General features: G+C 36.8%; 1 protein-coding gene across 3 annotated transcripts in view; it reads left to right on the forward strand.

Annotated features, from left to right (window-relative positions):
• The window catches only part of MUSK (muscle associated receptor tyrosine kinase), a 97,611-nt gene extending 70,195 nt beyond the window's left edge, over nucleotides 1-27,416 (forward strand). For 2 of the 3 annotated variants that reach the window (XM_070251313.1, XM_070251312.1), the window contains exons 10-14: nucleotides 11,833-12,008; nucleotides 18,312-18,513; nucleotides 19,026-19,217; nucleotides 20,379-20,527; nucleotides 21,675-27,416. In XM_070251313.1, the coding sequence (XP_070107414.1) occupies nucleotides 11,833-12,008; nucleotides 18,312-18,513; nucleotides 19,026-19,217; nucleotides 20,379-20,527; nucleotides 21,675-22,357 (1,402 nt within the window). In that variant the 3' untranslated portion in view covers nucleotides 22,358-27,416. Of the gene's footprint in view, nucleotides 1-11,832; nucleotides 12,009-12,679; nucleotides 12,704-18,311; nucleotides 18,514-19,025; nucleotides 19,218-20,378; nucleotides 20,528-21,674 lie in introns of all 3 variants that reach the window. The other variant, XM_070251311.1, reaches the window with a different exon arrangement.
• Nucleotides 27,417-27,667: the final 251 nt, after the last annotated feature.

A 27,667-nucleotide genomic window follows, 5' to 3' on the forward strand; every position in this document is an offset into this window, starting at 1 on the left:
GAAAACTACCAACACAGCACATTTCCACCTCTGTTTTGATAAAACCAGGAACTATTTAAATATTGAAATAACTGTAGGGCATTCTATTTAGCATAAAAGGACTACGGTGAGAGCATTAAAATAGAATGCTCTATTCCTCAACTTACTGCAGATTCTGAGGGTTTGGAGACATTCTAAGAGTAATATAATTTGTTGTTGCTTCCCCTAAGAAGATTATATTTTCATCAGACATGACAACTAAGTATCTCTCAAGGAAAAGCCAGAATGAAAATCAAATTGTATCTTGTATGCTAGTACAAATAAATTTATGGAGTAACTTGCCAACATTTATGTCTTAAGTTTACCTGAATGGGCCTTAAATGATCTTTTTAAGATTGAAAATAATTTAGCTTTTTTGTTTCTTTAGGAAAAAACCCTTTCATTGAGATTTCAAATTTATTAGAATAGCATAGTTAATTATCTCCTAAATCTGTAAGTCGTTTGTAGTGTACTTTAAATTTTTTTTCTTAATTTCAATTGTTATTTAGATAAGCATTTTTTATTTGAAAATTGTTTCTATTTTGTGTGTGTGCGTGTGTGTGTGTGTGTGTATGTGTGTGAGGAAGATTGGCCCTGAGCTAACATCTGTTGCCAGTCTTCCTCTTTTTGCTTGAGGAAGATTGACCCTGAGCTAATGTCTGTGCCCATCTTCCTCTATTTTGTATGTAGTACACCACAACAGCATGGCTTGACAAGCAGTGTGTAGGTCCACACCCGGGATCCAAACCCGTGAACTGTGTGCTGCTGAAGTGGAACATGCCAACTTAACCACTATGCCACCAGGCTGGTCCCGTTTCTTTTTTTTTTAAAGATTGGCCCTGAGCTAACATCTGTTGCCAATCCTCCTCTTTTTATTTTTTTCTCCCCAAAGCCCCAGTACATCGTTGTATATCCTAGTTGTAGATCACTTTAGTTCTTCTATGTGGGATGCCTCCACAGCATGGCTTGATGAGCAGTGCACAGGTCTGTGCCCAGGATCCGAACGGGTGAACCCCAGGCTGCCAAAGCAGAAGACGTGAACATAACCACTTGGCCACATGACCAGCCCCTTTTTTTAAATTCTTTTTTTTTTCTGAGGAAGATCAGCCCTGAGCTAACTACTGCCAATCCTCCTCTTTTTGCTGAGGAAGACTGGCCCTGAGCTAACACCCATGCCCATCTTCCTCTACTCCATACCTGGGATGCCTACCACAGCATGGTTTTTGCCAAGCGGTGCCATGTCCGCACCCAGGATCTGAACCGGTGAACCCCGGGCCGCTGAGAAGTGGGACATGCAAACTTAACCGCTGCACCACCGGGCCGGCCCCTTAAATTCTTATAGTTAAACATTTTATTCACTTTGGGGTCAGAAAATATAGTCTAGAAGTTTTCACATTTTTGCATTTTATTGAGATCTTTTCTATCATATATAATTAATAATTATTAAAAGAATTAGACATTTAAGAAAAGACATTTCTGCTTTTAAGTTACAAAATTCATGTATTATGTATATATTAGTATAATTGGTAATTAAATTGTCCAGTCCTTTCTGCTCTTAAGTGAGTTTTGTCTATTTGATTCAATAGTTCAATAGTGATGCAGTAAATCTTTTCATGATTGTTTTTTCTAAGAATGTTTCCTTGCAATTCTGGCAACTTCTGCTTTTTGCACCAATAACATTTGAAATAAAAGTTAATAACTACTAAGTTTGCTCTTCAGATGTTCTTACTTAATGCTTCCTTGCTTTCTTATCATGTCTTTCATAATGGTTTTTGTTTGCCTTTAGCTTTCGAAGTGGTTCAAACCATTTCATTCCACCATTTTGTATTCTACTTCCAGTTATTCATAAGATTTTTAAATGCATACTCTTGCTCATCATTTTCTAACCATAAACAGCCATTCAATAATTCATGCCTCTTTCCATGAATAACAAGGAATTCCATTTATTCCACAAATATTTATTGAGCTCTTACTGGGCTCCAAGCACTGTTCTAGGTCATTTGTCCATGGGGTTTACATTCCAGCAGGAGAAGTCAATGAGCAAGAGAAATAAATAACTTCTATACTACCCAAGAAGGTGTTAAGTGTCATAGAAGAAGAAAAAATGAGCACCAATCTAGGGGAGATGAGGAGTGCCAAGGGTAAGGGAGAAAATTGTAATTTAAAAATAGAGTCTTGAGGGTCGGCCTAATTAACTTAGCATAATTTTACTGGGTCCTCCACACTTGCTCTCTGAAACGTTATCTGGAATTATAAGCAGGTTAGTATTATTCAATTATGTTTTATTTGCATACGCTTAATTTTTGGACCATTATTTTCAGCTTCTCCATTTGATTGCATAATCACATACACAGGTGCCTGAAGGAGCTCTTCACGTCCCTTATCCCTGATGCTCACAGTGATTCACTTCATAGAAAATCTTCCCTTCTCTTAAATTCTCAATTTTGACTTATCTCTCATTCAGCTAGAGTAGGTGTTTTTTAGAAGATTACATGTAGAAAAAAATTTTTTTTCTGTAATCTTATAAATACGTGTTTTTCACTGGATATTTAAGTCTTGTGTTACCTTTAATTTTCCTCAAAGTTCTGTGCACTCTGACCTATTGTTTTTTGGGTGTTGTAATGAAGAACATATAAGGCCATCCTGAATTTTATTCCTTTGTAGGGAATAATTTTCTCTTGCCAGAGAGTAAAAAGATTATTTCTTTAACCCTTGAGATGCAAAATATTTGTAAAATTCATCTGGGCGTAGATCTCTTTTCATTATGTTCTTTCCTATAAGTAATATAAAAAATAACAGATAATATGCTTTGATTATCAGTTTTATGTCCATTTTATCTAAAGAATGTTTTCATATAGTACATCATTGACTATTTTCTATTTTTTATGTGCTCTGGTTTTCTTGTTGGGAAACATTATTATTTACACTTATGATTTCTCACTTGTTTCTGCCTCTTTGCTGTCTGCTCACACATCATTTTCATCTTTTGGTTCTTTCTTTCTGCATTCAATTAAGACTTCCAAAGTTTTCCTCTATTATTTGTTCAATTTCCTGAGGTGCCATTTCTTGACTGTTTTCCATGAAGATTTTAAATCTCTTGGTATTCATTTCACTTCTTTACAGTCTTTATTTTCTTCAATGACTACCTTGTTCAGGTTAACCTAGTTTTCAGTCTATTTTCCATTTTATCCTGATTTTTTCCCTTGTGAAAAACTCTTCCATACAGGGCATGCTTTAAAGCACGTCAATGAAAACAAAGCAAAACAAAAACACATTCTCTAATGTGTTCTTCCATTTAGAACAAGAAATCCTCCCAGGTATTTGCTTCCTCCACATAACGTGGGCTACAGAGTTTTTTCATATGTCCCACATTGCTTTTTGTGCTGAGTGCAGAAAGATGTGCCTGTGCAACTCAAAGGTGGGACCCAGGCATGAAAAAAACAAATTAAGGTATGCTCCACTAATTCTTCAGCTTCTCAGAAGCCTTGAAAGCCCCATTGCTCCCCTTTCCCTTGCAGACATATCAAGAATTCTAAATCCTGTTATTGTACCCCTGACTCCCATTGTATCCCATCACATTCGTATGCACAGCTCTTTCTTCTACCCATGCCTATTTGGCCCATATTGGCAAGTGGTTGCCTAGGAAAGCAGGAGTGTAGGCATGAGTATTGAAAAAAGACACCATTGTGGCATATATATGTATACATATATATACACACACACGTATGTAGGTATACACACACACACTTTCCTCCTCTCTGAATCCTTCAGATATTGAATGATTGACATTGCTATTATCTTCAATTTCTTTGATAATCTTTCATTTCTTTATCTTTAATTTCATCTTTTTATTAATCACAAATATCTTAATTTGGAATTAATCAGGTTTCTCCAATATAGTCTATCCTATTTTCTATAGGATAAGCTGGAACAAATATTAATCTACAAAATTCTAATTAATCCAACTAGTCTTTATTCAGCATCTTCACTCATCATACAGCACATGGATGAATGTAACAGCTTCGTATTCAAGCAGATATTACTCTGGCTTTCTCAGATGTGCACACACTTAGCAATGGGACAGGACTCGGCGTTCTCAAGACTAGAGCCGGGTAAGGACCCATATACCCTCCTATAACCTGCCAGGAAGGTGGTACTGTTCTGTTTCAGAGAACAAAGCAGGCAGAGGCGCTGACTGTGTTCCTCAGGTCCTGCCCTTTAGACCTGAGTTTGTAAGAAAATCTCACAGGCTGGAAAATAATCGACAGTGATCCATGACTTTTAGTATATTTGCTTCTAAAACTCTGTGTACCTTGTTTCTGTACCTCTGTAATTATTTAATTAATTTTTTTTATTGTGGTAACATTGTTTTATAACATTATATAAATTTCAGGTGTACATCATTATATTTCGATTTCTGTGTAGACTACATCATGTTAACCACCCAAAGACTAATTATAACCTATCACTACACACATGTACCTAATCACCTCTTTCGCCCTCCTCCCTCCCGCTCTGGTAACCATCAATCCCATCTCTGTCTCTATTTGATTGTTTGTTGTTGTTTTTATCTTCTACTTATGAGTGAGATCATATGGTATTTGACTTTCTCCCTCTGACTTATTTCGTGTAGCATAATACCCTCAAGGTTCATCCATGTTGTCACAAATGGCCAGATTTCATCATTTTTTATGGCTGAGTAGTATTCCATTGTGTATATATACCACATCTTTATCCATTCATCCCTTGATGGGCACCTAGGTTGCTTCCAAGTCTTGGCTATTGTGAATAATGCTTCAATGAACATAGGGGTGATGTACCTTTATGCATTCATGTTTTCATGTTCTTTGGATAAATACCCAGCAGTGGAATAGCTGGGTCATGTGGTAGTTCTATTCGTAATTTTTTGAGGAATCTCCACACTATTTTCCATAGTGGCTGCACTAGTTTGCACTCCCACCAGCAGTGTCTGAAACATCCCTTTTCTCCACATCCTCTCCAACACTTGTTTCCTGTCTTGTTAATCATAGCCATTCTGACAGGGTGAGGAGATATCTTATTGTAGTTTTGATATCCTTTCCATGATAGTTAATGATGTTGAACATCTTTTCTTGTGCCTGTTGGCCATCTGTATATCTTCTTTGGAGAAATGTCTGTTCAGATCTTTTGCCCATTTTTTAATTGGGTTGTTAGTTTTTTTATTGTTGAGATGTATGAGTTCTTTATGTATTTTGGATATTAACTCATTATCAGATATATAGTTTGCAAATATCTTCTCCCAGTTGTTAGGTTGTCTTTTTGTTTTGTTGATGGATTCCTTTGCTGGGCAGAAGCTTTTTAGTTTGATGTAGTCCCATTTTTAAATTTTTTCTGTTGTTTCCCTTGCCTGGTCAGACATTGTACTTGAAAATATGCTGCTAAGACATGTCGAAGAGCAAACTGCCTATGTTTTCTTCTAGAAGTTTCTTGGTTTCAGGTCTTACATTCAAGTCTTTAATCCATTTTGAGTGTGGTGTAAGATAATGGTCTACTTTCATTCTTTTGCGTGTGGCTGTCCAGTCTTCCCAACACCATCTATTGAAGAGAATTTCCTTTCTCCATTGTATGTTCTTGGCTCCCTTGTCAAAAATTAGTTGTCCATAGATGTGTGGGTATATTTCTGGGCTCCCGATTCTGTTCCATTGATCTGTGTGTTTGTTTTTGTGCCAGTACCATGCTATTTTGGCTACTAAAGCTTTGTAGTATATTTTGAAATCAGGGAGTGTGATGCCTCTAGCTTTGTTCTTTTTTCACAGGATTTCTTTGGCTATTTTGGGTCTTTTGTTGTTCCACATAAATTTTAGGATTCTTTGTTCTATTTCTGTCGAAAATGTTGTTGGAACTTTGATAGGGATTGCATTGAATCTGTAGATTGCTTTAGGAATTAGGAACATTTTAAGTGTGTTAATTCTTCCAATCCAAGAGCACAGAATATCTTTCCATTTCTTTGTGTCTTCTTCTATCTCTCTCAGCAATGTTTTATAGTTTTCATGTACAGATATTTCACCTCTTTGGTTAAGTTTACTCCTAGGTATTTTATTCTTTTTGTTGCAATTGTAAATGTGACTGTATTCTTAATTTCTCTTTCTGCTACTTCTTGTTAGCGTATAGAAATGCAACTGATTTTTGTATGTTGATTTTGTATCCTGCACTTCAACCATATTCATTTATTATTTCTAAACATTTTTTGGTAGATTCTTCATGGTTTTCTATATACGAATCATGTCATCTGCAAATAGTGACAGTTTCACTTCTTCCTTTCCAATTTGGATCCCTTTTATTTCTTTTTCTTGCCTGATTGTTCTGGCTAAGACTTCCAATACTATGTTAAATAAGGGTGGTGAAAATGTGCATCCTTGTCTGGTTCCTGTTCTTAGAGGGATAACTTTCAGTTTTTCTCCATTGAGAATGATATTAGCTGTGGGTTTGTCATATAAGGCCTCTATTATGTTGAGGTAATTTCCTTCTATACCCATTTTATTCAGAGTTTTTATCATAAATGGATGCTGTATCTTGTCAAATGCTTTCTTGGCATCCATTGAGATGATCATGTGATTTTTATTCTTCATTTTGTTAATGTGGTAAATCATGTTGGCTGATTTGCAGATGTTGAGCCATCCCTGCATCCCTGGAATAAATCCTGCTTGATAATGGTGTATGATCTTTTTAATGTATTGTTGTATTCGACTTGCTAGTATTCTGTTGAGGATTTTTGCATGGATGTTCATCAGTGATATTGGCCTCTAATTTTCTTTTTTTGTGTTGTCCTTGTCTGGTTTTGGTATCAGGATAATGTTGGCTTCGTAGAAGGAGTTAGGAAGCCTCCCCTCCTCTTCAATTTTTTGGAAGAGTTTGAGAAGGATAGGTATTAAATCTTCTTTGAATGTTTGGTAGAATTCTCCAGGGAAGCCATCTGGTCCTGGACTTTTATTTTGGGGGAAGTTTTTCATTACTGTTTTGATATCCTTACTGGTGATTGGTCTATTCAAATTCCCTATTTCTTCTTGATTCAGTTTTGGAAGGTTGTATGATTCTAAGAATATATCCATTTCTTCTAGATTATCGAATTTGTTGGCATATTGCTTTTTGTAGTTCTCTTATAATCTTTTGTACTTCTAAGGTGTCTGTTGTAATTTCTCCTCTTTCATTTCTGATTGTATTTATTTGAGCCTTCTTTCTATTTTTCTTAGTGAGTCTAGCTAGAGGTTTGTCCATTTTGTTTATCTTTTCAAAGAACCAGCTCTTGTTTTCGTTGATTTCTTCTATTGCTTTTTCAGTCTCTATTTCATTTATTTCTGCTCTGATTTTTATTATTTCCTTCCTTCTACTGATTTAGGGCTTTATTTGTTCTTCATTTTCCAGTTCCTTTAGATGCATTGTGAGATTGTTTATTTCACATTTTTCTTGTTTGTTGAGGTAGGCTGTGTTGCTATAAACTTCCCTCTTAGAACTGCTTTTGCTGTATCCCATAAATTTTGGCATGTCGTATTTTCATTTTCATTTGTCTCCAGGTATTTTTTATTTCTCCTTTGACTTCTTCATTGACCCAGTCATTGTTCAGAGCATTTTGTTTAATCCCCACATATTTGTGGCTTGTCTGATTTTCTTCCTTTAGTTGATTTCTAGTTTCACACTGTTGTGGTCAGAAAAGATGATTGGTATTATTTCAATCTTAAATTTATTGAGAATTGATTTGTGGCCTAATATGTGATCAATCCTGGAGAATGTTCCATGTGCATTTGAAAAGAATATGTATTCTGCAGTTTTTGGATGGAGTGCTCTGTATATATCTACTGTGCCCACCTAGTCTAATGTGTCATTTAAGGCCAAGCTTTCCTTATTGATCTCCTGTTTGGATGATCTATCCATTGGTGTAAGTGGAGTGTTAAAGTCCCCTACTATTATTGTGTTGCTGTCTATTTCTCCTTTTATGTCTGTTAATAATTGCTTTATATATTTAGGTGCTCCTATGTTGCATGCATAGATATTTACAAGTGTTATATGCTCTTGTTGGATTGTTCCCTTTATCATTATGTAGTGTCTTTGTCTCTTATTATAGTTTTTGTTAAAGTCTATTTTGTCTGATATAAATATTGCTACCCCAGCTTTCTTTTCTTTGCCATTTTCATGAAGTGTCTTTTTCCATCCCTTCACTTTCAGTTTGTGAGTGTCTTTAGGTCTGAAGTATGTCTCTTGTATGCAGCATATACATAGGTCTTATTTTTTTATCCAATCAGCCACCTTATGCCTTTTGATTAGAGCATTTAGTCCATTGACATTTAAAGTAGCTATTGATAAGTATGTACTTATTGCCATTTTGTTACTTTTTTATGGGTGTTTTAGTAGTTCTTCTCTGTTTCTTTATTCTTCTCTTGCTCTCTTCCCCTGTGGTTTTACGGCTTTCTTTAGTATTGTGTTTGGGCTCCTTTCCCTTAATTTTTTGTGTATTTATTATAGCTTTCTGGTTTGTGATTATCATGAGATTCATATATAATAACCTACTTATATAGCAATCTATATTAAGTTGATGGTCTCTTTAGTTTGACCTCTTGCTAAAAGCTCTACTCTTTTACTCCCCTCCTCCATATTTTATGTTTTTGATATCACATCTAACCTCTTTGTTTGTGTCTGTGTATCCATTACCCTCTTATCATGGAAACAGGTAATTATAATACTTTTGTCTTTTGACCTTCATATTATCTTCATAGGTGATTGATCTGCTACCTTAACTGTATTTTTGTCTTTACAAGTGATTTTACTGCTCTTTTTTTTTTGATAATTTTCTTATTCCTCTTTGTGGTCTTCTCTTTCCCACTTAAATAAGTCCCTTTAACATTTCTTGTAAGACTGGTTTCTTGGTGATAAACTTTTCTAATTTTTGCTTGTCTGGGAAACTTTTTCTCTCTCCTTCCATTCTGAATGATAACCTTGCTGGGCAGAGTATTCTTGGCTGTAGATTTTTTCCTTTCAGCACTTTAAATCTATCATGCCACTCTCTTCTAGCCTATAAGGTTTCTTCTGAGAAGTCAGCTGATAGCCTTATGGGGTTTCCTTTGTATGACACTTGTTGCCTTTCTCTTGCAGCTTTTATGATTCTCTCTTTAATTTTGGACATTTTAATGATAATATGCTTGGTGTGGGCCTCTTTGGTTTCTCTTGTTTAGTGCTCTCTGTGCTTCCTGTACCTGGATGTCTGTTTCCCTCCTTAGGTTAGGGAAGTTTTCAGCTATTATTTCTTCGAATAGATCCTCTGCCCCTTTGTCTCCCTCTTCTCCTTCTGGGACAACTATATTATGAATGTTAGTGCACTTTATGTTGTCCTAGAGGTCCCTGAGACTGTTCTCGTTCTTTTTAATTCTTTTTTCTTTTGTCTCTTCAGCTTGGGTGATTTCCTCTAATCTTTCATTCAGCTCACTGATTCATTCTTCTGTATTGTCTACTCTGCTACTGAGTCCCTCTAGTGATTTTTCAATTCCAGTATTGTGTTCTTCATTTCTGATTGGTTCTTTTTTATATTTTCCAATTCTTTGTTGAAGTTTTCACTGAATTCATCCATTCTTCTCCCAAGATTAGTGAGCATCCTTATAACCTTTGTTTGAACTCTTCATCAGGTAGGTTATTTTTGTTTTGTTTAGTTCTTTTTCTGGTGTTTTATTGTTCTCTTACTTGAAACGTATTCCTTTGCCTCTTTCTCTGTGCTTATTTCTGTGCATTAGGTAGGTCAGCTACGTCTCCTGATCTTTGAAAGGTGGCCTTATGTAAGAGATGCCTTATGAGGCCCAGCAGTATGCTTCCCTCTCATCACCAGTTCCAAATGTTCCAGGAGTGACCCCTGTGTGGGCTACACGTGTCCTTCTGTTGTGGCAGAGTTGTTCTTGCTGCAGGTGCCCAGGGAGGATAGGCTGTTCCCCTGGCCAAGTGGTTGTAATGCTCAGCTGTGTGTGGCTGCTATGGATGCTTCAGTCACTTTATTGGGCATGGGGAGCCCCAGCACAGTTGGCTGCAAGGTCTAATAGCACATTCCTGGTCCAGTTTTTCTGTTAAGTGAGTAGGCCCCCAGTGTGGCTGGTTGCTGGGCTCAGGGGCTTACAATTGCTGTAGGCCTCTGGCCTGCAAGGCCATTGTCAGCTCTCTCAAGATTGCAGCTGACTGGGGCTGGCCCCAGGCACGGGAAAACCCAATTTTTTCAGGCTTTGGAAGGTGGGGCCAAACCCCTGTGTAGCTGTTTGAGAAGCACAAGTCTGCTGCAGCTCACAAGCCCCACTGCCAACAGGGCCACACACACCATCAACAAAGTCCTGCCCCACATGCCTTCCTGGGCCCCCTGAAGTGGATCCAGGCACCCCATGGCAGAGGCCCCACACATTCCACCAATGCCCCGTACACTCCACCTGCTCCTTATGCATGCATGTTTTGCCCTGGAGAGGCAGACCCACTTGCCTGGCTGCAAAGGATCCAGGCACTCAGCCTATGCAGGCCCACAAGTTGCTTGAGAGCTTGCCATTGGGTAGGGCCAGATCCTAGCTCAGGCTGCCTCCCCTGGCTGAGATAGATTAAATCAGCTCTCTTGTGGGTAGGACAGACCCTGGTCTAACATGCCAGGGGAAGAACTCTAATGACATCTGCCAGCATCTGCATAAGCATGCCTATACTGGGTCACAATAATGGCTGCTGCCAATGTCTCAGTCCCTGAAGACGTCTCACCTCTCACTGAGATGCACCCAGAGCCTATCATGTGAATCTCTTCACCAAAGGACTGTGTACCTTTCTTTCTGGTGATTTTAGGGTTTTTCCTGAAATGGGTGAATTTGTGCATGGGCCCTTTAAGAGCAGGCTTTTTTCCCCTTATGCCCCATAGCTTTTCTAGGGTGTTTCCCATTGTTGTTAGTAGCCAGCAAAGTCAGATATTTTGACACTCGTCTCAGTTGTGCTGAGTCCAAAAGCTGCTTATAGTGGTAATGCTCCCCCACTCAGATCCCCTCTCATCCAGGGAAGGCTTCGTACCTTAGGATTGCTCCTGGCTGGCCATGAAGCACCGCAGTTTGTAAAGGTGGCTTTTTTCTCTCAGAAAGCAATTTCTGCCTCTTCCACCTCAGTCAGCACTGTCCCTTGTTGCGGGGGTTCTTTTTATCCAGTTTTCAGTTCTCTCTCAGGGGTAATTGTTCCAAGAGTAGTTGTAAATTTATTGTGTCCATGGGAGGAGGTGAGTTCAGAGTCCACCTATGCTGCCATCTTGACACCAACTCCTGTAATTATTTTAAATAAGAAGTTGAGATAAAACATATCAGGCATTCCTAACTGATTACTTTTTGAACTTGAACATTCTTTTCCTTGGTAGCATTTAATTATGTTTTAAAAACAAAACAAAATAGCATTTCATCTCACAGGATAATATACTTTATCTCATAAAGTCTCACATTATTTACAATAGAAGAGTCCTTTCAAAAACACTTTTGCAAGAACAGACAAGGTACTATGATGATGTTTTGAAAATACAGAATTTAGAGGCCAGCCCAGTGGTGCAGCAATTAAGTTTGCACATTCCACTTCAGTAGCCCAGGGTTCACCAGTTCGGATCCCGGGTGCAGACCTATGCACTGCTTATCAAGCCATGCTGTGGCAGGGGTCCCACATATAAAATAGAGGAAGATTGACACAGACGTTAGCTCAGGGCTAATCTTCCTCAAAAAAAAAATACAGAATTTACATTTTGTCACCAATTTGGCTTTAACATGATATGATTCACCAAGTTTTGTTCTCCAAAAAATATTTTAGAGAATACTGCCTGGCAGTAAAGGAGCTCTTCTGTGCAAAAGAATGGCTGGAGATGGAAGAAAAGACCCACAGAGGACTCTACAGATCTGGGATGCATCTGCTCTCAGTGCCAGAATGCAACAAGCTTCCCAGCATGCACTGGGACCCCATGGCCTGTACCAGACTGCCATATTTAGGTAACTGAGTTCTCTCGAGACTTTGGAGTTAAGAGACATTTACTGTTTTGAAGAAACTAAGGTGTGAACTTAAATCTCCTAATATTTCTAGGCATTTCTAATGTTTTTTTGAGTTCTGCCTTTCTTAGCTATCTAATAACAGAATCTTACTCTATCCTAATTTCAGAGGTAATCATAAGATTTTATTTCACTAGTCATATAATAAATTAAAGAGTATGTTTAACTGCTGCTTAAAATCTTACCGTATTTCATACAGGGGGTTTTATGAGAGCTTGTAACGTTTTCTGGAATGTGAAAAGAAATGGCTAGGAAACATCTCATATTTTGTCAGAGCAGTGGAATAAGGGAAAAAAGTCCTCTTTCTTAGCCAATGAAGCAGACTTTTAAGCATGGAAAAATAAGCTACATGTTTGAAAATGCTGATCGTGCAAGACAAGGCTGAATCATTGCATGTTGCTTTAATGAATTTTGTTTGTAAGGAACTCTGTCGTTAGCCCTAACAGCTGGTTGAATTTCAAAGACGCAGTCCTTTCTCATTCGAATGCAAAGACTGTTTTCCAGTTGTATATTAAAAAACTGAAAGAGAACTTGCGTTTCTTAGTGCTCTCTCACAGATTATTTGCCATATCTGGATGCTCTTTTAAAACAAATTTTTATCCTTTCCCCTTCAGATTATAAAAAAGAAAACCTAACAAGTAAGTAATTTTTCTTATGCCCTTGAAACCTTACGTGTATGTAACTGGATTCATGCATGCGTATTTACACTCATGCTTCAGGATGTCCAGAACAGAATGTACAGCCGCTCTCAAAGGCTTTTCACAGTACTTACTCCGGGTGGATCATGAAGGAAGATCATTGAGGATCCCAGTTTACAGCTTCTAATTAGGCCATGGAGAGCACTATATTTAGTGAATGATACAAACAATATCTCCTACCCTAAGGTTATTAACCTGTCTTATCTCTTCCAGAGATATAAAATAAGCCAAATTAAAAGTGTCACCTTTTGATTTTGCATGCATGATTTTTGTATCATCGAATTATTTATATCTATATGATATTATTTATATCTAGATGAAAACAAATGTTTATTTCTTCAGTGAGCCAATTCAAGATGTTCATTTGTGACAAGAGGTCTTTCTTTTGGAAGATAGAAGTTTTTTTAAGACAGCTAGTTTCCAGTACAAAGTTTACAGGGTCAGATTAAATGGTTTTAAAAGAGTTGTCTCAAAATCCCTAGGAAAGAATTCAAGAAGGTTACTTGCAAAGGGATGTCCTGGAAACTAACTTTTATCAGATGATGCTTTAAACCTACCAGAATGCAGAAATCTTCAGAATGAAATTAGGAAAGTTTTTCATGCAAATTAACTTCCTCTGGTTTTCATGTTCTAAGGCTCAAATCATATCCATTTCCTGTGATATATATTCCAGGTTTAATGGCCTGTGCACTTGGTTAAGTGCCAGGCCTTGGTTTTACCAGCTTACTTAAAGGATTAAGACTTGGAGTTCTAAAAGAAGGAACTCTACTGGTCCCAACTGACTCCCTCAGAGTTAGTAAACAAGAGCAGTTAGGGAAAACCCTAAAAAAGTATTATTCTGGAAGTCTGTCAAATTGTTATTCCCAAGTTGAAAGAGTGAAAAAGAAGTGTTTCAATTCTTTGTCATATAAGCAACCAAAGTTTCCTTTGGTTGGACTTCTAATTGAAGTCTGTGGTCTTTGCTATCCTTTGATTGTTCATTCATGGAGGGTTTGCTGTGTGAAAGCTGCTGACCTTCAATCCTAGATTAGATGGGAACAACGCACACAAAAAAGCATGCATATTTCTGTCCTGTACCTTGATTATAAGGATATAAGCATAAATTAACTGCAATAAACTAATTTCCTATTCTTAAAAAAAAGGTTTATGAAATCTTTTGTACATGTAAGCAAAATGAACTCCAAAGGATCATTTCATCTGAACATGTTGTGAGGAATGTGTAAAAATGTGCTCCCTGAGTTAAATGCAATTATTATTAAAGAAATTGGTTTTAGCTCTTCTGGTAGATCAACAGTTGAGTAAAGAAGCCATCCTTATTAGGCAGAATGTCTCATATTCTACAGAAGCATGTAAAGCCCTCAAACATTTCAAGAAGAGTTTCTTGATTTCTGAGTAAAGTCTAAAGATTAGTACCAGTTAGTTCACTTTAAAGAATGATGAAAGAGTTTTTAAAAAATCACTAGTTTATCTTTTACATTTTTCCTTTCTCACTTGAACAGACTAGAATTTCAGTAGTTTTCATTTTTATAACTCTTTTGTTGAAGTGAGATATCTTTTTGAGCATGTAATACCTTCGTATTTTTTACATTATTTGTCTACATTTCACTATTCCTGAATTCCTGAATTCTGTGGGACTGCACAATTTTATGTATTTCCTTAAATGAGTTCTTGGGTGAGAGAGTCTCTGAATCCTTGCATATCTTCAGAATAGCTTTCTTTTACCTGGATAGCTGGGATAGCTGAAAGCTATTTAGCGAGATATAGAATTCTTATGTGACATCTCTTTTCTCTCAGTGGTCTACAAATGTGATTTCATCCTTTCCTAGCTTCTAGTTTTAGAAATGAGTAGTCTGATATGAGTCTGGTTATTTTTTCCTATAAGTAATTTGTTCTTTCTGTCTAGAAAGAACTTTCAGATTGTCTCTTTTTTCCTTGTTATCTGCATCACGGAAATCCTTTGGAACGGTGTGTTACCGAACATCTCTTTCCAATTCCACATTCAGGACTTCATGTTGGTAGCTTGTCAGCCATCACAGAAGTCAGGCTGTAGCCAGGTGATCTTTCTCAAGCAAAAAGCTGATCATGCTACTCCACTGTTTAAAACCCTCTGATGATTCTCTCCATTTACTACAGGGCAAAGTCCAAATTACTTAATTTGTCTTGCAAGGCCTTTTATGACCTAGACCTGATATCTGCGGCTTACCTATAGACACTCCCCAACTCAACAGTGGAACTTCTAGGTGCACTTTTAGAAAAGCACTACAACTGCCTGGTTTGGGCCCTGACACATGCTGTTCCTTCTTTGTGGAATACTATCTCCCGCCCTGACTCCACCCCACTGCCTTCCCCCACTACAGCCTCCCACACACACTTATATGTTCAACTTCAACTACCTACTCACCCTTTACATTTAATTTAAAGATACTTGCTCTAGAAAGTCTACCCAGTACCCTTAGACCTGGAGTTGGGCTGAGGATGTTCTTAAGCATCCTGTTCTTGCCACTCTTGTAACACTTGTTACATTTTATTATAATTATCTGCTTACTAATTGTTTCCCAGTTATATGGTTTAACACAAAGATTTGTCATGTCCACCATAATATTCTTGATACCTAACAATCAATATTAATTTAGTGAATACGTTAATGTATGGATGAATGAGTGAATAATACTACCCTGATGTTCAAAGAACAAGGATAAAGAGATAAAATTGATGAGAATAAAAAGTTTAAAAGGAAAGAAACTGGAGCTTCAAATTGAAAACTTGAATCCAAAGAAATAACTGATGTCGCTGTGAGGAAGGCCAGAGAAAACAGATCAGAAACAATGATCAAGGAATAACAAGACAAAACTATGCTGAAAGGAAGAAATCATTAAATCCATAGAGCAAAATTATTGTTCAAACTATGCCAATTCTTGCATTTTGAAAATAAATGTTACTAAGTGACCGTGGATTATTCTTGTAATGTCATTAAATTCTATTTTCTGATATTTTTGAGAAAAATTACCCTTATATTTACTAATGAGATTACACTGCCAGTTTTAGAAATTACATTACGTTCTTTCACATGTTAAATATGGTATGAACTGCTCTGTAAAAGCCAGATACAAAAATAGTCACCTCTCCCAGTCTTTTAATGACGGCTCCTACTTTATTTTTCACCAGAGGTTTAGCTCCCCAGTTTAAGCCCCACTCTCCATCCATCTTGGATTGATTTTTTAAACTTTTGGATGACTCAATCCAAAGAAAGTCATATTGGCTTTCAAACCAATCAAAGAGGAACCTGGGCAGTCTGTTAAATTCACCATTGCTGTAATGCTTGGTAAGAAATGCTGTCATTGGTCCTTCACAGATCTTTTACTGCCGTGCTGATGTTCTCCCAGTCACAGCAGTGATGAAATTAAGCCTCCCCAGGCTTCAAAACCACTTGTTTAGCCATTGGTGTCAAGGGCGTAATCTCTGAGTCCACACCTGGACCAAGAAGTCATACATGGCACCTCCTGTAATCTCTGCTTTTACAAGGGTCCCATTTCAAATGCTTTAGGCATCTGCTGTAATAAATATTTTCTTTTGATTTCATGATGTATAATATTATTTCCTTATATTAAATCATTATTCTTTTACTGTATTGCAGTCGACTGTTAATATTTCATTTTGGAGCTTTTAAATCTACATTCTACAATCTATGCATGCACGTTTGTGCTGACATTGTCAGGTTGTGATATTAATATTATCATAACTTCCTAAAATAATTTGAAAGGTTTTACTCTTACTGGAACATATTATAAAATATGGAAATTTTATCTCTTCCAAGACTGAATGTATCCATAGTTCTATAAGGACGTTTAAATTTCCTGGTTGTGGCTATATTCAGATTTTCCTATGCTTCAAACTTGGTAATTAATATGTTCCTATCATTTTCCTTAAGATTTTAAAAATGTAATTGAATAATTATATATTATTTCAATTTTATGGACCTTTGAATCTATCGTCATAATTCCTTTATCTTCTTAATTTTGTATGTTTGTGCCTTTCTTATCTTTTTAAAATTAAAATTCCACTGATTAGGCTACCTTATAAATACGAATAAGACCCACTATTGACCTATTTTTTAAGTCTATAGTTTGTAGTATGTGGATTCTAACATGTTAACTTCTGCTTGTACATGGCTGTTACTTTATCACCTATTTTCCTTTGTATTCTGAGTTTTTGTTTCTTTTCCAAAGTCTTGATTTAAATGTTTAGTTCATTCATTTTCATTCATTCTATCTAATGGAAAGAGAGAAACTTACGAGTTTATCATTGAGCACAGCTTTGGCCAAATCTCATACACACTATTAGGAAGTTATTGTCTAATCTGTCTCAACGGCTACTTTTTACTCTTTGATTGAAAAGTTATTGAATTTTTTCTTTTGTTAGATGTCCTATTGGATTTTATTTAATCTATTGTGAATTGCATTTTGGTCAAAGAATAGATCTACATAATTTTTTCTTTTGAAATTTATTGAGATTTACCTTTGTGGCCTGACAAAAGATCATGTCTGTCAGTGTTCTGCAAATATTTTAAAATAAGGGTTATTCTCTCTTTTTAGGGAACAAAGTTGATTCTTCACTATTAAAACATTCTTGTCGATTATATTATTAAAATCCTCTGTATCCATGTTTTTTGTCTTTACTTAATCAACAAAAGGGTTTAAAATATAATTAATAAGGTTATTTTAATAGATATACAATGGGCTTTGCACCATACAAAGTGATGTGAGTATGATATCTTGTAATTTGCATCAATAATGCAGATTTTATGTTGTTTTATATCACATTGACCTTTCAAACAGGAGTTTGATAGAAGTTCAATTGTTAGATGAGCTAACTTTGCTCATTTCTGTCCTCATATTTTCATTCTTCGTCTTCTTCCATTCTTTTTATTCTGTTTGTAAATCAACAGTAAATATGTATTTTTATTTAGACAATCCTGACCTCAAGTATAATTTCATAAAAATATTTTATTTAAGAACTTAATAATTCCATGATTGTTGTCAGGTCATAAACAATATGCGATGTAGTGTAAAGAGCACTAGCTCAGCATCTGCATTTGTCTTGGAAAAAATATTTCCTTTCTCTGAGTCCCATCTTTAAAATTCTGTGATTCTATAAACTGGATTTGCTTACAACTGGACCTCACTGGATTCTTACAATTGGACTTTATAGATAGATAACCAGGAAGAACCTGATACATAAAACCATAGTCTTAAAATTAAATTCAGTTTACTGATTGCTTGAATACAAAAATTGCTTCTTAAAAGTTTAAGAATTGGGGGCCAGCCTACTGATGTAGTGGTTAAGTTTACCCGCTACACTTTGGCAGCCTGGGGTTTGGGGGTTCAGATCCCAGGCACAGACCTACAACACCGCTCATCAAGCAATGCTGAGGTGGCGTTTCACATACAAAATAGAGGAAGATTGGCATGGATGTTAGCTCAGGGCCAATCTTTCTCACCAAAAGAAAAATGTTTAAGAATGAATGAAAAGAATTATTGTTTACTTACAGCATTCCCGCCCATGCCGTCCTCAAAGCCGAGTGTGGACATTCCAGATTTGCCTTCCTCCTCCTCTTCCTCCTTCGCTGTCTCACCTACATACTCCATGACTGTAATAATTTCCATCATGTCCAGCTTTGCGATATTTGTGCTTCTTACCATAACTACTCTTTACTGCTGCCGAAGACGAAAACAATGGAAAAATAAGAAAAGGTGAGATTCTGACTTAAGCTAATCACATGTAGTAATATTTTAAAATCTACATATTTTATACTGGAATTGATGATGGGAGGAGGAATATTGATAACACTGCCAGTCTCTTTTTGACATCCATTGCCTTGCTTTAAAATTAAGTACCCCCACCACAATCTTTGAAAATATCAATAACTTTTTGCATAGGATCACATCTCCTAAAGCTGATTTTTCACAGCAGATAGAATCTAAACAATCGTTTGGAAGAATATGGCTATTCCTGCTCCCCATCTTCCCTCTCAGCCCCATTGCCACTGCTAGATTGGGTAGTGACAAAATTCCTGAGAAAATGTGCCTTTTGACTCCAGATCAAACAAAATACTTCTTACTCTAGAACCGAAGAATCTTTGTCCACCTTAGTATAATTTGTTTTGTTTCCTCCTTAATGTCATATCTCTTTAGAACCTAAGTCTGAGTACAAAGCTCTCACCTGGTCCTGAGCTCATTGTTGGTCTTACCTGTCTTATCTGCAGAGAATCAGCAGCAGTAACCCTCACTACTCTTCCTTCTGAGCTCTTGCTAGACAGACTTCATCCCAACCCCATGTACCAGAGGATGCCACTCCTTCTGAATCCCAAATTGCTCAGTCTGGAGTATCCAAGGAATAACATTGAATATGTGAGAGATATCGGAGAGGGAGCATTCGGGAGGGTCTTTCAAGCAAGGTAAAGTTACCAATGTAAAAATCTCTCCAGTGAAATATGCTGCATCTGAAAAGCTACCAGACCATTATCTGCTGTCTATACGGCGTGTATAATAGTTATTAACAAATTAGCTCGGTCTTCACATCGTTGACCTTATTTGTATTGAATACTATACTTTGAATCTTAATTTTCCCTCTGTGCTGGAAAATAGGGTAGTGTGTATATGGAGAGAATCTTCATTCATGTAGCATTCAAATTACAAGCAATTAGCAAATTTTAATGTTTCCTTTTCAGAAAATAATTTTCTCATATGTTTTCAATCATAATTTCTTGCAGTTTTTAGTAAATAATTCTGAAATTTACTTCTCTTCCATTTTCTCTTGCTACATTCTCCACTTCATTTGAAGTTTACTTCAAACTAGTGTTTCCGTTTAAGAATTCAGAGCCTGACATGTGTAGGTATTAAATAGATGTTCATGGGATGGCAGAACAGAAAAGGGAAAAAATAATACAAAAATGTCAGAAAACAATGAACTCCAGAAATGAGTATGCATGAAGGCCAACACTAGCCCATTTAATGTCTTTGTGTGTATTGGAATAAAATACCCTCTCTGCGCGGATGTAGCTCATGGACACACAGCTGAACCAGAGAATACGGATTTGGTTTTAATCACCAGTTATGACTTCGCCCTGGTGCTCTTGGGCAGGACACAACCTTACCTCCACTCATAGTGGCCCTGGTATGGAGGTTACATGATTAATGAAAATCTCACACAAATCCTTATTGGGAACCAAAAATATGCAAGGCACCATTTTAGGCCCTTTGGGGATATAAAAGGAATAAATCATGGTTCCTGCCTTCCAGGAATTTAGATTCTGGCCAGTGATATAGGGGTTAGCATGGTGATGATAATCTCATTGGATCTGCGCACTTTAGAATTCCTGTAATTTATGAATAATGCATTTTTCAAACTTAATCTATGTTGAAAATAGTCCTTGCAAGTTTATTAATTGGAGTCAAGGAGTTTTAAGTACAATCTACTCTTGGCATCTTTATTTGATTCTGTGGCTCTGGGAAAGGCTGCATAAGCTGGGGGATGTGTATGAATGTGGGTGGATACAAAGTAAGTATGTATAATGTTCCTGTTCTTTGATTTCTTTCTAAATAAATGTAACTCTCAGGGCTCCAGGCTTACTTCCCTATGAACCTTTCACCATGGTGGCAGTGAAGATGCTCAAGGAGGAAGCCTCAGCAGACATGCAGGCCGACTTCCAGAGGGAGGCAGCCCTCATGGCAGAATTTGATAACCCGAACATTGTGAAACTCTTAGGTAGGGAAATATAAATAAATGAACTTATTGTATCCAAAAAGAGAGGCTTTCCGAGTTTGTCTCCTTCATACTTAAGCTTTTTCCTTTACTCTTTGACCAAAGAGATGTCTCTGCTCCTTTCCATATAATATTTTCTGTACCAGGGAGTGAAACATTTCATTAAATAACCTCAGTTCAAAAAATTGGTTTTTTAAATTGCTTAGAGAAATGTATTGTAATTTCTTTAACTTTCTCTCTAGCATATATAAATAAGAATGATGGCTAAAGTCCCTGCAATTAAAAACTGACCCCAGAACAAATAAGCCAGGATAATGCTATTCTTTATTTCTCTTTCTTTTTTGGACAGAGACTTCTAATTTTTGCCTGAAAAAGAAATAGATCCAATAATCTATTTTTACAGTGACGTGAAATTGTGCTCAATTGATCCAACCCTCCAAGATGTCCAGGTTCTGTCTCAAATATAGCAAGAATTTAAGATTTTCAAATGTCCTCTAGGCACTAAATCTAAGAGTCTATTTATATTAGCATATTTTCCTTTCTGGAATGAATATTGTAAAACCTAAATTTCAGAATGTTTTATCACAGCAAGCTGAAGACTGCATCTAAGATCTTGGATTGTTTTTGTTATCCTTTCCAAATTTCACATGACAGCCTCCTTATTATCCTTCTCCAGAGAAGCAGCAGAAACACAGAGGAATTACGTTATAGGCTCAAAGCAAACAGCATTCATAAGTTCGTTCACCAAACACTTACTGAGCACTCGCTCTGCCAGACATGTGGTAGGTGTGCAGAATTTAAACGAGAATCAGACGTGATTGCTACTTTCAAAGTGCTAAAATGTTGGGGGAGAAACCTCCAATAAATGGGTGATTATAGCAGGATGCAGGAGCTTTGTTAAAGGCTGATGGAAAATCTGTTACTGGAAGGGTCGGGAGCCATAAATAAGGAAGAGTGATAAATAAGCTGCATCTTACCAGGTAAATAGGAGATGTTGATACAAAGAAACATGGTCAGGGTTCTGCTATAATGCTGTCAACCAAAAAACAGGGCCCCATATTTTCTGATCTGTGCATTAGCCTTTTGGATGTTCTTTCCAGTGTGTCACTTTACAAACCCAACCTCACAAAGAACGTTATTTTGTTTCCAGGCGTGTGTGCTGTCGGGAAGCCGATGTGCCTGCTCTTTGAATACATGGCCTACGGGGACCTCAACGAGTTCCTCCGCAGCATGTCTCCTCATAGCGTGTGCAGCCTCAGCCACAGCGACCTGTCCACGAGGGCTCAGGTCTCCAGCCCTGGACCCCCGCCCCTCTCCTGTGCCGAGCAGCTCTGCATCGCCAGGCAGGTGGCAGCTGGCATGGCTTACCTCTCAGAGCGCAAGTTTGTCCACCGGGATTTAGCCACCAGGAACTGCCTGGTGGGTGAGAACATGGTGGTGAAAATTGCTGACTTTGGCCTCTCTAGAAACATCTACTCAGCTGACTACTACAAAGCTAATGAAAACGATGCTATCCCCATCCGTTGGATGCCACCTGAATCCATTTTCTATAACCGCTACACCACAGAGTCTGATGTGTGGGCCTACGGGGTGGTCCTGTGGGAGATCTTCTCCTACGGCCTGCAGCCCTACTATGGGATGGCCCATGAGGAGGTCATTTACTATGTGCGAGATGGCAACATCCTCTCCTGCCCTGAGAATTGCCCCCTGGAGCTGTATAATCTAATGCGGCTGTGTTGGAGCAAGCTACCTGCAGACAGACCCAGTTTCACCAGTATTCACCGAATTCTGGAACGCATGTGTGAGAGGGCAGAGGGAACTGTGAGTGTCTAGGGTCAAAGATGTGCCAATAGACTCTCTGAGCCAGAGGAATCCAATGCCACAGGCCCAAGAAGACACAGATAGGAAAGACTAATAGTAGACACGAGTAGCATGTTGTTTGTTTCTTGAGAGAAACAAAGACAGTGCAGACCTCATATAGTAGACCAATCTATTGAAAGTTGATGATTGCGAATGCAGGCTAGGAATTGTGTCAGATAACCAGAGATAACTATTCCTCGCGGGGAAAGTTTGTATTACATATTGTACAGGAAAGAATGTCATCCTGTTCAGTTCCAGAATTAGCTGGCAGTGGAGTAAGACTCTGCTGTATGAAATTTTAATATGAAATATAATTCGGAGCTTCATTTTCAGTAGAGTTAATTCCTGTCCATTATGAAAGTAGTATATCTTCCTGTAAGAAATTTAGGTAAAGTTCAGAAAACTAGAAAGAAGGAAAAAACCATTCATTCTCCCCACCCAAAGATGGGTGTTAGTTTCTTATTGAATTTCTTTCTTGCATTAAATGCATACTTTTCTATTTGTTTGTATGCTACAGAGTTGTGGTTTACTTTATTGATAGAGGGTGCCTAAGGAATAAAATGACAAATCTGCAAGGCTCTATTCTTAGTGTGATTTTTAGTTCCCTTTTCTGTCGCTGACTCCTTCTCTAGGAGTGTTTCCTTTGTGTGCACTTGTCAAGAATTTAATCTGCTTATTTTATTCCCATAGTTTTTTCTGAAAAAGAGTTTTTGTGTCTTATTAATTTTCCTCTTCCTTTGAAAATTTAATTGGTAACTTTTTATTTGCTTTAATCTTTATTTCTTCTTCTTTCCAGGACTTCCTATCTTTTTTCAGTTATTTGGCTATTTTTTTTCCTTTTATTTCATACATACAGTAAACACCCTGGAAGAAATAATAACATTCTAAATAACCTTGTGGACTAGTATGTATATGCCTTTACAAAGTATTACTATTTTTTTCTGTACCTGCTTTTGAGGCCACACATTTCAAATTTGTCATCTCTAATTTAATTGCCACAGTCTATTAAATCTCTGAAACCATGGTTTATACCATTGGATTTCACAAGATGCTCTTGTGGCTCTGAGTTATTTCAAACCTGATGTTTGATTTTTGTGCGCGTTCTGATATTTTTTCCTTCTAGAAACCAATTCGATAGGCAGTAGGATTAACATAGTGTTGCTTACCAACTTTCTGCACGACTATTAACCTATCTTGTTACATCTTTTGATTCTTAAAAAATAAAATCCCTCTGGAACTCAGATTCCTGGTACACAAGATTTCTCAGTGGAGCCCCACACAATATATCTTTATCTAAGGCCAACATCAATGATAGGAGTCTATTCCTGATAAAGGATGGACCCAGAGTCTCCTGAAAAGCAAATAAACAGGGAAGAGAAAATAGCAGTCTACTCGATACCAGCTTACTTTAATTCAAACTAATTGGTAGTTAGGGCAATGGAGAAATGGTCTGAATTCTTGAATAGATTTTCAACGGTCTGCTGGAAGGCTCCACCTGAATTCTCCAAATCCACCTGCATGCAACAACTTGTCATCTTTGCTGGAAAAGCTGCCATTTCTTGTTCACAGTCCCTCCAGGCAACCAAGACAAAAACATAGAAATTACCCTGGACTTTGCCTTCGCCTTCACCCCTGACATTCTATCAGTCTTGCTTTCTGAAATGCTCCTGCTCTCTTTCCCTCCCCTTCAATCTGCCTGCCCATTATTCACGCGCTAACACTACCTAATTATCTGTTATCTACCCTCCCCCCACTTATCAGTCCAGAGCAGATTCCACAATGTAAGAATGTGCTCATTCACAGTTCTGATTCATAAATAGAGAAGTAGAACTTTAGGATTGAGACCTAACAAAGTGCTTTGAAGTCCTGGTTGTAAGTCCAAAATTGAGACGGTCATCCAAAGGGCTAGATGAAGGAAAAAGCTTGAAGCATGAGTCCCAAACAGAAGGCCAAGAGGCCAACAAAGCAGAAAAATTGGAGAGGACCACCAACAAGTCTAGAACTTTCATGCAGATATGCATGGCATACTTCAAATGGTTCACATACGTGGGTCACATATGCTCTGCCAACTTCAAAGATGTCCTCAGGTTTCCTCAGCTGATAGAGTTTATGGATAAAAGCAAGCCATGGAAGTCAGGCCAACTGGAAAAGCTACCCCACAGGAAAGCAGGATAGAGACAGTTACTTGGAGAACCCACCATGTGGCTTGTACTGCAGGTACCGTGTTGTCCCTCAGAACCAGGTTTCCATCGCGCCAGTTCTGTTGCCCGCCGCTTTGAGCTGGTCTCTGTCTCCCTCCCCACAGCTGAATAACTGCCCTTACTTCCCTGTCTCTCCCGCGCGGCTTCTACAGCCTCACGGATGCTCAGTCTGTGTATTTTTTTTAGGCTTTGCTATTCAAGATCCCAAAGGAAAAATAATCATAGAGATATAGGTAAATATAGTGAGTGAGTGAGCAAGTAAATATTATGGAAACCATTCAATTTCATTAAATATTTAAAGTAACTGAAAACTAAAATAAGTAGAACTCCCATTATAGTAATGGTAGTATAAAAATAATACTATCAGCTAGCATTCGTTGAAGGCTTACTGTGTATATTCTAAGGCCTCTAAATATATTACATTAAACCATGTCACTAGCTGTGATGTCAGTACTATCATTATGCCCACTTTTTAGGTGAGGAAACAGGCACAGAGAGATTGTGTAACTGGCCCAAACACACACAGCAACAGAGTCTCGTTTATGACCTGAAGAGGCTTGGCTCTCAACCACAATAACATGTGCTTCAGTTCATCAGCGAGCAAATAACTGACCTTTGAAGACTGTGTGGAGGTGATTTGCAATTTGCATGCAGTTTCAAAGCACCCACTATACCCCTTTACTACTAATTCCTTCCCAAGTCTTTTTATTGAATAGCAAAAAAGTCTATTTTAGCGTTGTCAGTTTCATCAAAAACTCAACGAGGTGGCAGGTTTAAGTTATTCATTAGCTCTAAGTGCACTTTTAAATTTATGTCACGATCACAATCTTATTTTCTCAGTGCTCACCCCAAGGTTCTGGAGCTCAGGAACACGGACTGTTATTTACCAGTATTGTCTTCTTTTTTAAATAAAGATTGTTTTCCCACTGTAGAATCATTGTACAAATTCAAAGCAGGAGACAAGAGAGACACTTATAGTGCCATTGTTACTAACTGTCAGGACAGGCGTCCGTGAGGCACCAAGTCATTTAAATGGTCACATATCAAACATGATAAGAGGAACAGAGTATAGCACATGGTGTCAAAAAACCCACTCCCTGGTATTGCAATAGAGCAGGAAAAGAACACTTCTTTCCACTTTGTAGTATATCATGAACCTGTTCCATGTCACTAAATATTCTTCTGAAAGTCCAATTTGATTTCTGAAAGATATTCCATTGTATGGATGTATCATCATTTAGTCTCGTATTTTTTAACACGAGTTTTTTCTAATTTTCACTATTACAAACAATACTGTAATAGTCATCCTTACATCACATGTCCATAATTATCTCTTTATGGAAATTCTGAGTAGGGAATGTCTGGGCCAAATGGCATGCAGAACATTAAGGCTTTTATTATGTATTGTCACATTCTCTAGAAATAGTTCCCATCTCTGCATTGTACAAGAGATCCCATAGCCCTACACATTTGCTGTCATAGAGAATTAATTCTCTATTTTTTAGAAGCCTTTTGTCTATTTGGTTATAGAAAAAGATTATCTCATTTTGATTTTATTTTTTAAATTACTAGTGAGGTTGAATTTTTCTTGTTCCTAGGTCATTTATTGTTTGTATTTGGGGAATCATCTATAGTCTATTTTTTTATTGTGTTGTTCATTTTCTAATTGATTTGTAAGAGTCATTTTATAAAAATAAGATTAAACTTTTATCATACTTTACACAAAAGAGAAAATATATACATAGTTTTACTTTAAAATAACATTTACTTTTTATTGCAAAAGCAATACTTGTTTATTTTTTGAAAAGAAAAAATAATAAGCAATAACGTATGATGTACAATGATAAAGAAAATGAAAACACCAACCAGTAGTAACTAGCATTAACATCATGATAAATATTCTCCTAGTCTTTTTCAAGTAGGTAGGTATGTAAATAGATAGATGATAATCATTTTAAATGAAAACAAGATCATACTGTTATACTGTTTCAATCTCTGTCTTTATCACAAGATGTACAATAAGCATCTTCCATATCAACAAGTATTCATGTGCAGCATCACTTTTGATGGTAGAATAATATTCTATTATACAGACTTATTATAATTTATTTAATTATTAATCTATTGTTGGACATTTGGTTTATGTCTATTTTTTCTTATAAAATACAGTATTTTCATAATTAATCCTGTTGCTAAATTTTGTGAGCGTCTATCTTAAGTGATTTCTTTAGCTATAATTACTAGAAATGGAATTTGTAGATCAAGGGGTAGATACACTTCTAATGCTTTTTAATATATTGACAAATTACCTTCCTGAATTATTTTATTAACATATACATCTTCCAGCCAGACAGGAGAGTCCATTTCTTTCAACCTCACCAATACTAAGAATTAGCATTTTAATAATTGCCAATAAACAGCTTAAAATTTTTATTTTGTAGCCTATGCTTACATTTCTTTAAATAAGATAAAGTTGAACATTTTTTCAATGTTTTGCCGACAATTGATTTACTCTGTGATTTACCTCCTACTGTTATTTTTCTATTGGATGTATCTTCTTGTTGCTTTGTAAAAGCACTTTATATATTAAGGAGTTAAATTTTGTCATACATGTTCCAAACACTTTAATCACGTTAAAAACGTATACTTCTATTTGTCTTTTACTATAAGATTTTATTAATCAGGAAAGAATGTTGAATTTTCAGTCTATTGAGATGATTGTGGCTTTTTCCTTAATTAATCTGTTAATATGTAGATGTACGAACTGATTTCCTAATGTCGAAATATTCTTATGTTCTGGGAATAAACTCTCTTTGGGTGTGTCGTATCAATCTTTTAATTTACTACCAAATCTGTTTTATTAACATTTATTTGCATCAGTATTTATAAGTTAATGAAATTAAAAGTTTGTCAGTTTTTTCTCTGTTACAGTTTGGTATCAGCATTATGATAGTTTCATAAACATAGGAGTTTCCCTATGATCTTGGTTAGTTTATTTTTAAATAATTGTAGTTTATTTATAAAAGCAATACCTACATGTTTTTTAAAAAACTCCTAAGTAGGGTACAAATTTAAAAACAAA

This window comes from Equus caballus, chromosome 25 (genome assembly GCF_041296265.1).
Source record: "Equus caballus isolate H_3958 breed thoroughbred chromosome 25, TB-T2T, whole genome shotgun sequence".
NCBI classification, from domain to species: domain Eukaryota; kingdom Metazoa; phylum Chordata; class Mammalia; order Perissodactyla; family Equidae; genus Equus; species Equus caballus.